This window comes from Bos indicus x Bos taurus, chromosome 1 (assembly GCF_003369695.1).
Source record: "Bos indicus x Bos taurus breed Angus x Brahman F1 hybrid chromosome 1, Bos_hybrid_MaternalHap_v2.0, whole genome shotgun sequence".
NCBI classification, from domain to species: Eukaryota; Metazoa; Chordata; class Mammalia; order Artiodactyla; family Bovidae; genus Bos; species Bos indicus x Bos taurus.
This window is the reverse complement of record NC_040076.1, coordinates 83,520,003-83,532,307: the sequence shown is the minus strand read 5'-3', so window position 1 is coordinate 83,532,307 and position 12,305 is coordinate 83,520,003. Positions and strand designations below refer to the sequence as shown.

General features: G+C 39.4%; 1 protein-coding gene across 5 annotated transcripts in view; it reads right to left on the bottom strand.

Moving 5' to 3' along the window:
• The window catches only part of MCF2L2 (MCF.2 cell line derived transforming sequence-like 2), a 260,855-nt gene that overhangs the window by 104,390 nt on the left and 144,160 nt on the right, over positions 1–12,305 (bottom strand). For all 5 annotated transcript variants that reach the window (XM_027539953.1, XM_027539944.1, XM_027539970.1 and 2 more), the window contains one exon: positions 2,628–2,713. In XM_027539953.1, the coding sequence (XP_027395754.1) occupies positions 2,628–2,713 (86 nt within the window). The remainder of the gene's footprint in view (positions 1–2,627; positions 2,714–12,305) is intronic.

The following is a 12,305-nucleotide window of genomic DNA, read 5'->3' as shown; positions in this document are numbered from 1 at the left end:
TTGAGTTGACCTGTATTTGGGACTTTAATTGAATACCACAGCTACAACGAGAATCAGAACAGAGAACTACTGATATACAGGGTTATTCGTTCTTCTGTAATAATGAGAGAAATGTTAGATGTCTCCGTAACTATGTTTGTCCTGCAGTGGGACTAGCCTCAAGCTTTCATTATATGATGTTACGCTGCTCCAGAACTCAAAGGCTCCTTACTGCCTCCAGCATCAAGTCCAATCTCTTCTGCCTGGTTTTCAAGGTTTTATCTAATCTTCTCTTCCTCCTTCACTCCTTGTAGCCACCATTACCCACCACAAATTTTGTTCATGACCAACCTTACCTTGCATAAACTGGTTTCCCTTTTCAGAAACACTTTCTCCTGAAGTTGTTGAAATCTTATATCTACAACCCCAATTCTGCTCTTCCATTAAGCATCTCCTCCCCTCCCTCTAAAATACATACTGAATCACATACATTATTGTGCTACCTAGGAATCATTTCATGTGTTTTTTCCCTAGCTAAAATATAAGTTCTGAAGGTAGGGACTATGCCCAGTATTATCACATAATGCTTAAAATCATTACTTTTTCCAAATATAATAAAGTAATGTTATTCTGGCAAGCCATCCAAATGTGAAAAGAGATTAATTATTCAGAACCCTTAATGGACATTGTTATAACATTTTACCTGTACTACTTAAAAGTTTATAATTTATTCAACAAAATCTGAATGCTTACTATATGCCAAGCATATTATACCTATCCAACTGTAGCCCAACAAATTTATATTAGTTATACATTAAAAACTCAAAACTGTAAAATCAAAAGTAAAAAAGGAAATACAGATTAAATTGTTACAGCAAAGGTATGACCTTATAGTAGTTATTCAAGCTTCTGGGAGAACAAAATGAGTAATCTTACAGTTTCTCCTATCTCCTGCTCAATCCACTAGCTAATTTGGCTTTTTCTCAAAGTTCTTTTGTAAGAATCTTATATATTTTTGTTTCATTAAATGCTGTAACTTTTCCTATTTGTTTTTCTCATTAGAAGTATGATTTAATCATTGCTTTGTGGCACAGTCGGTAAAGAATCTGCCTGAAATGCAGGAAACCTGGGTTCAATCCCTAGGTTGGAAAGATCCCCTAAAGAAGGAAATGGCAACCCACTCCAGTATTCTTGCCTGGAGAATCCCATGGACAGAGGAGCCTAGGGGGCTACAGTCAGTCCATGGGGTGGCAAAGAGTTGGACATAGTGACTAAACCACTACTATAAATTAATATAATAATTCACCAATTAACTTAAAGCATTCACTATAAGACAAACTACAATTATAAAAGTAAGTGTGGTTGTAGTAATAGAGAAGTCCCCAATGATATACTGTCAAGGAAAACAACAGAACACATTGTCAAGTGGTTCATCTCAGACACAACCCAACCTAATTCAGATATGCTGAATTGCTCCTTTTACTATAACTCAAAGGTATATTTCAACCACTAATAGCCCACATGTTTCCTTGAATACACTTTAAAGGGAAAGAATAGCAAGTAGTCTAATTAAACTAATATTAGCTTTAATCAAGAGGCGAGTTCTGAAAGATATTTGTTCATTTCATTACAAGCATGTTTATGGAGGCCTGCTAAGAGCTAAACATGACAGACTCTGGGCGATAAAAGCAGCTCATAAAGGAATTTGTAAGTCAAATGGTGTCGGTAAAAAAACATGACAAATGCTAGATTAGAGGTAATGATGAGAATTCTGAGTGTAAAGATTTTTTAAAAAGTGAGTTTCCTTTCATGCTTTTGGTCTTCAGTTCAGTTCAGTTGCTCAGACATGTCCAACTCTTTGCAACCCCATGGTCTGCAGCAAGCCAGACTTCCCTGTCAATCACCAACTCCTGGAGCTTACTCAAACTCATGTGCATAGAGTCGGTGATGCCATCCAACCATCTCATCCTTTTGGTCTTAACTGCCATAATTTAGGCTTTCTGATCAAGAGAGCATTCATATGCACGCAGCTACCTTTCTGTAGGCCAAAAATAGCATCTGTGCTGCTGTCTAGTCATTCAATTGTGTCGACTCTTTTGTGTCAATAAAATCAATACCCCTAGACTGTACTCTGCCAGGCTCCTCTGTCCATGACATTTTCCAGGAAAGAATACTAGAGTGGATAGCCATTTCCTTCTCCAGGGGATCTTCCTGACCCAGGGATAAAACCCGCATCTCCTGCACTGTGAGGCAGATTCTTTGCCACTGAGCCACCAGGGAAGCCCCCCAGATAGCATTACACTTGTATAAATTGTGTCTCTGGGGAACCTATATCCTTTAAATGCTTTAAAATCAATAATTCATATTAGCAATAGCTTTTCATTTACAATTTTCTTGATAATCCAGTGTTTTTAAAAAGCCTTTGTAGGTGCCATTTTTCAGCTCCTGCTTGTTGCTTTTATGAAATTCATGAATTTTGTTCATGGGTAAATAATAAAGGTTAGTTAGTATACAGAATAAATATGTTAATTTACCTAGGAAAGATTAGTTATGAGATTTAAAAGTGAATATATCCCACCTTCCTCCCCCTACCACACTCACCCCTTAAAAGGTTAAAATGACTTCTACAGAGGGATGTGAAATCTTACCTGCTGTGAGAAAGATTTTTGGAACCATCAGGCTGCTCTGGCTCAGGGTTGTCCGCATCATGACTGCTTTCAAGTATTTCTTCATTCTAAAGTGAAAGAAATTTTGGTAAGATCATCTATTTGTTTGGGGAGGAGGGCTCTTACCTATATTTTTCTATTCCCAAATGTCTTCTATTTCTTTGGTAAGAAATCAAGGTTTGGAGAAGTTGTGACCTGCTCAAGCTTAGAAAGAGAGCTAAAGGCAGAGATGAGATAAGTCTGGGGTCCAGTTTTCACAGGCTGGTAATCACAAGTCCGTTCTATCACACTGCCTCCTTGGGCAGTGCAGAGTGGTCACCCATGCAGCTGGTAAAGCCAGCTGATAGTTGGAAGTCCTGCTCCACTATGAGCCACCTCTAAGACCTTGGGCAAATTCACTGAATCTCTTGATTTCCTCCCCTAGAACATGGAACCCATGCAACTGCCTGCCTTGGCCAGGCACAATAATAACCACTTGCATGAACTATCTCACAACAGAAGGTCCTGATAAGGAACAAAATGCTGCTTCTGAGAGAATTTGAGAGGGGCCAAAAGGAAGGAGGAGGTGCCAATCCATAATATGTCTTGCCAACCTCCCAGAAACCCTTATGCTGGGATACATCTTAGCTGAGAAATGTTTGTGTCACCAGGAAGGACCTTGAGTCAGACCAAATATGGGCTAAGCAAGATGACTGGCCAGAGACAACCCAGAAAGGTAACCCCATTACCATAAAACCTGAGAGCCATGTGGCAGGTTTCCCTGCCATAGCTGCCAAACCTGCCTTTGCTTCCCCTGCTACTCTCCACTTAGGCGCCTTCCCAAAAAGCTCTCTTGCTCTGTCAGTACGTGTGTCTCCTCAGACAATTCATTTCCGAGTATTAGAGCCCACTCTTGGGCCCTGTAAGTGGGGGGGAGGGGGTCCCCCTTCTGGTAACAGCACTATCTGCCACATAGGGTTGCAGATCTTTTTCAGAATAACACTGGGCATTTAATTCTCAGGAAGAAACAAGACCCCTACTGAATTTACTTTCAAGAAAATATAATTTTAACAAGAACGTGAATTTGTGTATCATACTGATAGCGACCATAGTATTATAATAAAGGTATTAACCAATAATGAGCAAGTAAATAATTAGCCAGCGTTTGAGTTCTTCCTGCCTGCTAGGTTCTGTTTAAATGAGTTATTTTACACTGTCACAAAAGAGAGTAGAGATTTAGAAGGGGCCCTCTTGCAAAAGTATCATTAAGGGAAACTTAATGAATAAACACAAAGATTCCTTGTAATTTGAACTAAAAGTTGAAGGATGAGCTTTGCCCAGTCTCAGATGAACTAACTTGCAGAACAGGTCAGAGTGACAGGCTGCTCAGATAGATGTAGACAATGCAAGAGAATCCTCTATCTGGATTAGCAGAGAGCAGTCAAGTTAAGCTTGTTTTATTATCTACAACGCAGACCACAGAAACAGCAATTTTAAAAAGTTCAGTGTATGAAAGAAAACCAAGGATTTTCTATCCTTTTATATATATGTAAAGGATATTTATATCCTTTTATAGATATCTTCCCAAACCTGGTATCATATCCAGAAAGCAGGCTAATAAAAGGATTTGAGATACTAGCTTTGCTAATTTAGCTCTAAAATATAAGAACAATCTTCCATTCAGGTTCATATTTTTTCTTTTAATATAGGCTATCATTTCAATGAGAATCTAAATTTTTAGTTCCCTCTTAAATATATTTTAGTTCCCTCTTAAATATATTTTAGTTCCCTCTTAAATATATTTTAGTTCCCTCTTAAATATATTTTAGTCTTAAATATATATTTAGACTCTCTAGACCAGAGACTAGAATTTATTTTTCACTTCAATCATACACAGAAGTAAATACCAGTCCTTGGATTCAAACCAATCTAGGTATTTTCACCACACTATCAAAGCTCTTTCTTCACATTTTCTATGTAATGTTGAGCTAATTACTATGGCAGTTAATGTTACACTGCATCCCTTTCTAGTTCCTCCTCTGTGACGTTACAACGACAAAAATACCCACTAGACTTTGAGTTCCAGCCTTATTCACCTTTGAATCCACAACATGCAATACCTTCAGAAAGAGTAGCTATCATTATTAACAAAACCCCCTCTCACTGTAAAAGTCACTTACACTTGTGAAATGAACTGTGCTCTTTCTAACTCTAGTGATCTATTGTTACTATGGTGGATTGTAGAGTCTCTTATTTCATGACAACCTTTTATAGTGATGGAAAAATAACAGTGACTCAAGGTACAGGTCTGAAATTTGTCATCTTTTATACAGAATGATGATGCCCCTCTAATACAGACTGTCATGTTTGAGAGGACTTCACAGGCTTGCTGAAATGCCTGGGTATGGACTTGGTTGTGTCAACCTATGTTCTTATGGCCACATGTCAGACAGTTGGTGTTAGGGTGGAAGGAGAGTCCTCTGTCAATCAAGGTTGATGGAATACAACACCCATGTTTTTGAGGATATATGGAAGGACCCACAGCAGATCTGGGGACTCTTTTAATGAGAGCCTGCAGTTACCTGCACTATATATCAGTGTTTTGCTAAGGTTTAGATGGATTAGTTTGGTGCAGTGGCTTTCAAAATCTGACCACAGTCCACAGGAAAAATGTTTACATAATAACACTTACACATATATATTGTGATTTATAGTTGAGAAATCGATATTTGATTTTCATCTGGCACAGAGCTCCTAAAATTTGCTGTGTTAAGAGTGTCTTGATATTTATAACAAATCCCTTTCAACCACACTTGGGTTTATGTTAATGAGGTAACTTTTAGGAAGCACCTAGCCAGTTTCTCAGAAGCACAGGTGACAACTTGTGTTTGCCTTTGGCCTCTGAAGGGGCTTGGGAGCAGTCTTAATAAGGCTGAGTCCTCATTGTTTGGAATCTGATGCTATCTCCAAGTAGACTGTGTAGAACTGAGTTAATTGTTTGGTGGTGTTGGAAAAAACATACAACAGATGTACATGTAACTGAAAAATGTTTGTGTGATTTTGTGATTGGATACTTAAATTCTATCCCATTGCACTCTATTCTTTTACTTATTTATTTATTTATAAATGCTAGTAAACCCACCTGAGTTCACTGTTACCGCTGTGACCTATAATTTGAAAATCTCTTAAAGAGTGAAAACTGAGTGAAAAACATACAAACTGAGGCATGAGAGGTAAATCTGGGTGGAAATCCCCAGCTTGTTTTTTTTTTTCAAAGTGGCCTTGGGTAGCACCTTACTTCTCTATGAGTAAAATAGGTGTAAAAATATCTATATCAGAAGGTTACTGTGATTGTTGTTATTCAGTCGCTCAGTCGGGTGTAACTCTATGACCCCATGGACGGCAGCAGGCCAGGCTTCCCTGTCCTTCACTATCTCCTGGAGTTTGCCCAAACCCATGTCCATCGAGTCGGTGATACCATCCAACCATCTCATCCTCTGTCGCCTCCTTCTCCTCCTGCCTTCAGTCTTTCCCAGCATTAGGGTCTTTTCCAATGACTTAGCTCTTTATAGCCAAAGTATTGCAGCTTCAGCTTTAGCATCAGTCTTTCCAATGAATATTCAGGGTTGATTTCCTTTAGGATTGACTGATTTGATCTCCTTGCTGTCCAAGGGATTCTCAAGAGTTTTCTCCAGCACAATTCAAAAGCATCAGTTCTTTGGTGCTCAGCCTTCTTCATGATCCAACTCTCACATCCATATATGACTACTGGAAAAACCATAGTTTTGACTATATGGACCTTTGTTGGCAAACATTAAAATACTTAGCACAAAGGAAAAGCTTAATAAATGGTATTTATGGTTGGTTCTTTAATATCTACTAGGTGGAGATTACAATAGGCAATTATGTAATGCACTCAGCATGCTGATCTTCAGTAATTGTGGGGCAGTTGCTACCTGCTTATGTATAAGAGCCCCCACATTAATCGCTAGCTAGGAGATGTTGGCCATGTCACTTAATCTCCCTGGGTATCCATTTTCTTCTGTGTAAAATGAGGGAGGTGAGTAATTTGGCAATTAAATGTTCCTCTGTTTATAATATAAAATACCAACATAGGTGTTATTGCTTCCAATTTTGAGATGAAAGCTAACCTACAGCTAGAGTGCTTTTGGGAAACTTTTGAATTAAGCTTCCTGAAAGCTCTATGAGGAGAACATATACAAATAAATGCTTGTTTTCAAATATTGGTCCTTTGATTCAAATAATGAGCCAAGAAAACTGACCACAGACCAACCCACCAATTGCTGCTTTATTTCTCTGTTAGGGTTTCCTTACAAACCTCACTGAATGAATTATAAAATGAGGTGATTTGAAAGCAGAACAAGTTTCTTGTGAAATCATATCCTGTTTTCCTTCAGTCACCCTGACTTGGAAATACCCCAGGGCATCCCAAAGAAGGGATTTTCTCAGTCAACTGGTGCTGTAAAAGGGAACCAATGCATAAACTACTCCTTTGGGAGGCCAACCAGGTGGGGAACTCCCTCCTACTGTGTTCATTAAGGCAGGCAGGCTGGTAGCTGCTCCAGGCTCTGCATCACTCCCGGTACCTTAGCCTCTCCCTGGTTTCAAAGTGACACCAACCTACATGCAGTTTTTCCTGAATCACCTTTAATCATGACTTCCTATATCTACTCAACAAAGAATCTGATTGTTTGTCTCCCCTATATTTTGAAGAAAGACATATTTTCAAAACTTGAAAAAAATAGGCTAAGTGCCAAACCTAAAGGAATTTTGTAAAAAAAAATTTTTTTTAATCTCAATTTCTCTGAAGAATCTATCTTTTTAAAACTTACATTGTAAATATTATCAAGAGCTAATTTTCAATTGATTATTAACATTTTTCCCCCCAAAAGAGACAGCAACATCTGAAACAGAATCAAATTAGTTTTTCCCTGAAATTAAGTGATTTCTCTTTATGATTTTAGGAATGCTCAGAGAGCAACTTCATCTCCAACTCTTTTAAAGAGATGGTATCTGGTAATTTAAAGGTATGGTTTATTATATTATCACATTTCTTAAAAAGAAAAGCTGCTAGACTGAATTCTGAGAGAGAAAATGGAAGGCAGATAAGGAGCTAAACCACCTCTTCATTATTTATTTATTTTTATCAAAAATATTTATTTATCTATTTACTTAGCTGCACTGGGTCTTAGTTGCAGCATGCAGGGTCTAGTTCCCTGACTGGGGATTGAAATTGGGCCCCCTATATTGGGAGCATAGAGTCTTAGCCACTGAACCAGCCGGGAAGTCCTACCCTATTATTTAAAGTATGAAGAGTGATCATTACAGGAAGTCTTTAAGGTTAAGCCTCTTCTGGCACTGTAAATTAATAATGAAAACTCAAGAAAGCAAAAGAGGTATGGAAAGTAAGAACCTCTGAATAAAATAGATTGGCATGGCTTAGAGGAGGAGAGCAGGAAGGAAAGGAAAGGAAACCTCCAGCCTCAGTCTAGGGTGACCTTGAAGACATTGTATTTCTCAGAGTGAAAAATATCAGCTTGAGAGGAAATAGTCTGCCCTCTTCATTGCTGGAACTACCAGGAAAGGGAAACCCCACCCCGCTGATTTTTGAGGTTCAGTGGGTCCTAATGTGGAGAATAGGAAGGACTTTTGAACAGGAACCAATTAGAGAACCTATCCTTCAAGGGAATCCCTAGCCAGCTGTTCCATCCTATTTGCTCCCTCTCCCAGACCTTTTTCCAGCACACTTTTTCCTACACTTCACTGAAGAAGCCACAGTCTAAAGATTCCTTTGGATAAAAGGGGCTGTCAGTCCCTTTTAAAAGATGGCAAGTATTCGCAGAGGGGTTAAGGGACTGCCAGTCACTCAGCCATGCATTGCTGTGAACTAGCTCATTCAGATTTCTCTCACCTCTGGTCCAGATCATCTGTATTGGGAGGAAGCTTCCGAGAGGTAGGGGAGAAGAGAGGAGGCAGAAGAGGAAGGCTTTAGAACATTTTATAGACTGAAATCCTTTGGAGGGAAGAGCAAGCTTGAGGAGACACGCATTAGTGGTCCAGAAGCTTTGTGGAAAGAGGAAACAACTAGAGAAGATAAGGAAATGGGTCCCAGATGCAAACTTTACAAAATTTTCTAGGGTCTCTTGTATCTAAGGTCTTGAATTTCCCAGCTAGAATTGTTAATAATTAGTTCACTGTTCTTACTGGTTAAATTGGCTATTATAGGTTGGACTAATATCTAAACATTACTTATAATATTTGTTTATGGAAGGAAATGTCTTCTCAAAAAACTACAAACATTGTTTTACCAATGATATGCAGGTCTGTAGTTCTGTTAAAAGTATCAGAAAGTAAGGAATATGTCACAGGATACTGTTCTGCCATTCCCCAACCAAGAAAATGTGAAGGAAATAAGTAAGCCTAGGACACTGAAAGGAAGTTGCCCATACATCCTAAATTTTCTGAGGTTGTTTTATTTCATGTGATTTTAACTTTAATGCATAAATGTTAGTGTAACAATTTTTACATGTCTGTAAATCACAATAAACTGTGGAAAATTCTGAAAGAGATGGGAATCTCAGACCACCTGACCAACCTCTTGAGACACCAATATGCAGGTCAGGAAGCAACAGTTAGAACTGGACATGGAACAACAGACTGGCTCCAAATAGGAAAAGGAGTACGTCAAGGCTGTATATTGTCACCCTGCTTATTTAACTTATATGCAGAGTACTTCATGAGAAATGCTGGTCTGGATGAATCACAAGCTAGAATCAAGATTTCCAGGAGAAATATCAATAACCTCAGATATGCAGATGACACCACCCTTATGGCAGAAAGTAAAGATGAACTAAAGAGCCTCTTGATGAAAGTGAAAGAGGAGAGTGAAAAAGTTGGCTTAAAGCTCAACATTAAGAAAACGAAGATCATGGCATCTGGTCCCATCACTTCATGGGAAATAGATGGGGAAACATGGAAACATTGTCAGACTTTATTTTTCTGGGCTCCACAATCACTGCAGATGGTGACTGCAGCCATGAAATTAAAAGACACTTACTCCTTGGAAGGAAAGTTATGACCAATCTAGACAGCATATTAACAAGCAGAGACATTACTTTGTCCACAAAGGTCTGTCTAGTTAAGCTATGGTTTTTCCAGTGGTCATGTATGGATGTGAAAGTTGGACTGTGAAGAAAGCTGAGCACTGAAGAATTGATGCTTTTGAACTGTGGTGTTGGAGAAGACTCTTGAGAGTCCCTTGGACTACAAGGAGATCCAACCAGTCCATCATAAAGGAGATCAGTCCTGAGTGTTCATTGGAAGGACTGATGTTGAAGCTGAAACTCCAATACTTTGGCCACCTGATGCAAAGAGCTGACTTATCTGAAAAGACCCTGATGCTGGGAACGATTGAGGGCAGGAAGAGAAGGGGACAACAGAGGATGAGATGTTTGGATGGCATCACTGACTCAATGGACATGAGTTTGGGTGAACTCCAGGAATTGGTGATGGACAGGGAGGCCAGGCGTGCTGCAGTTCATGGGGTGGCAAAGAGTCAGACACGACTGAGCAACTGAACTGAACTGAACTGAGTGCTCTATGTTAGCTAACAAATTCATCTCCTAAGGGATCCAAGATGAAAAACTTGAAGGGCTCTTCAGTATCTTCCTTTCCTTCCCCATTAAATCTATCCTCTTATTTCTCTGCCTTGATCTATTCCTTCATTCATCAAACTTTCTTTAACAGTCTAGAGTATTCCTGGTGGGGTAGGGGGGTGCAGCGGAACATCTGGACTAATGGGTATGAGCTCTGCGCATCTTCTTTTTTTGCCACTGCCATTAGTAGGCTCTCAACATCGAAATCTCAGCTAGACTGTGACAACTTCTGGCAGGTGGTCAGCCTGCCTGTCTTCATCTAATTTACTCTCCATTGCTGTATCCATGTCGTGCCAGTACACAGTTGCCCTTGTTGGCAAAAACCCTCAACCAAAGCCTTAAGCAATCTGTCTTTGGTCTACCTTCCCAGTTTTCTTAGACTATTCCCAGAATAGCCTATGCTCCCTTCAGATTTCTGAGGCTTTACTCCTTTCCCATCCTGGACTGGCCTTCTCTGTCTTATCTACCTTTCAAAGTTGCATTTATTCTTTTAATTTTTTAAATAGGTTTTATTTTTCAGAGCAGTTTTAGGTTGCATGCAAAAGTGAATGGAAGACAGAGATCCCTTGTCCCCAGCCCCCACCGTCACATCCCCAGAGGGTATACTTGCTGCAAACAAGAACCTGCACTGACAGGTCATAAAGTACTTTTCTGCCCTAAAATTCCTCTGTGCTCTGCGTATTTATCCCTCCTCCCCACTAACCCCTGGCGACCACTGATCTTTTGCTGTCTCCATGGGTTCTGCCTTTTCAAGAACGTCCTAGAGTTGGAATTGCACAGCTTGTAGCCTTTTCACCTTGGTGGCTTCAACTGCATTGTGTTCAAAGTTGCATTTATTCTTTCTTTAAAATTTTCAGTTGAAGGATACTTGGTTTACAGTGTTGTGTTGGTTTCAGCTGTATAACAATAAAAATCAGCTATAAGCATCTATATGTGTCTGATAATGGAAATCAGCCATAAGTATCTATCCCCTCCCTCTTGATACCCCCACCCCACCCCTCTAGGTTGTTACAGAGCACCAGAGGGAGAATATGGACAAACTGAGAGAGTAGCACTGACCTATATACACTACCAGGTATAAAATAGCTAGTTAGTGGGAAACCTCTATATAACAGTAGGAATCCAGACTGGTACTCTGTACTTATTCTTTAAAGTTAAAATGTCACCTTCTTTGAATAAATGTTCCTGACATACTTGCTACGAACTGTCCCCTCTTCTGCCTTCTCAGTTCAGTTCAGTCGCTCAGTCGTGTCAGACTCTTTGCGACCCCATGGACTGCAGCATGCCAGGCTTCTCTGTCCATCACCAACTCCCGGAGCTTACTCAAACTCATGTCCATGAGCTTACTCAAACTTCTGCCTTCTAATACATAATATTCATTTTACCAGAGGTATGTCATTCTGCTTCGTATTATAAATTATTAGAAATAGGTTGTTTCTCCCCTGAAACTTATAAGTTTCTTGAATTTAGGTCCCATGTTAGAATTGTTTCCCATATGTGACCCATAGCAATAGCTTTGATATTTATTAAATTGAGCTGAATAAGCCACCCAAATGGGACACATCAAATATTTTAGTCAGGTCAATTTTGTATTGGTCAAAGAGCAAAGCCAACAGTGGTCTTACTATTATTCTTTTTTTTTTTTCATGTAGTTCCTTCAGTGAAAAATATATTCTCATAAGATGAATATAGTCACATCCTCACTCTCCTACCTTCTGGACCCTGTATTAGCCTATGAAACCCATATGTACCTTAATAATTTCTTCTTTATCTGAATGGCCTACACATATAGCCTCTAGTCCCATGTGACCAAAAGTGCAGTCCTTATACCACCTGCATTCTCGTCACCATATGCACAAGTTAAAAATTCAGATTCCTGGGCCCTACCCCAGACCTCCTGAATTAGCATCTCTGTGGCTGGAGCCTGAGAATCTGTTTTGTGAATAAGCTTCTCAGGGTTGTAGTACATAGGAAACCTTAAGAATCTTCATTCTAGAAACTGATC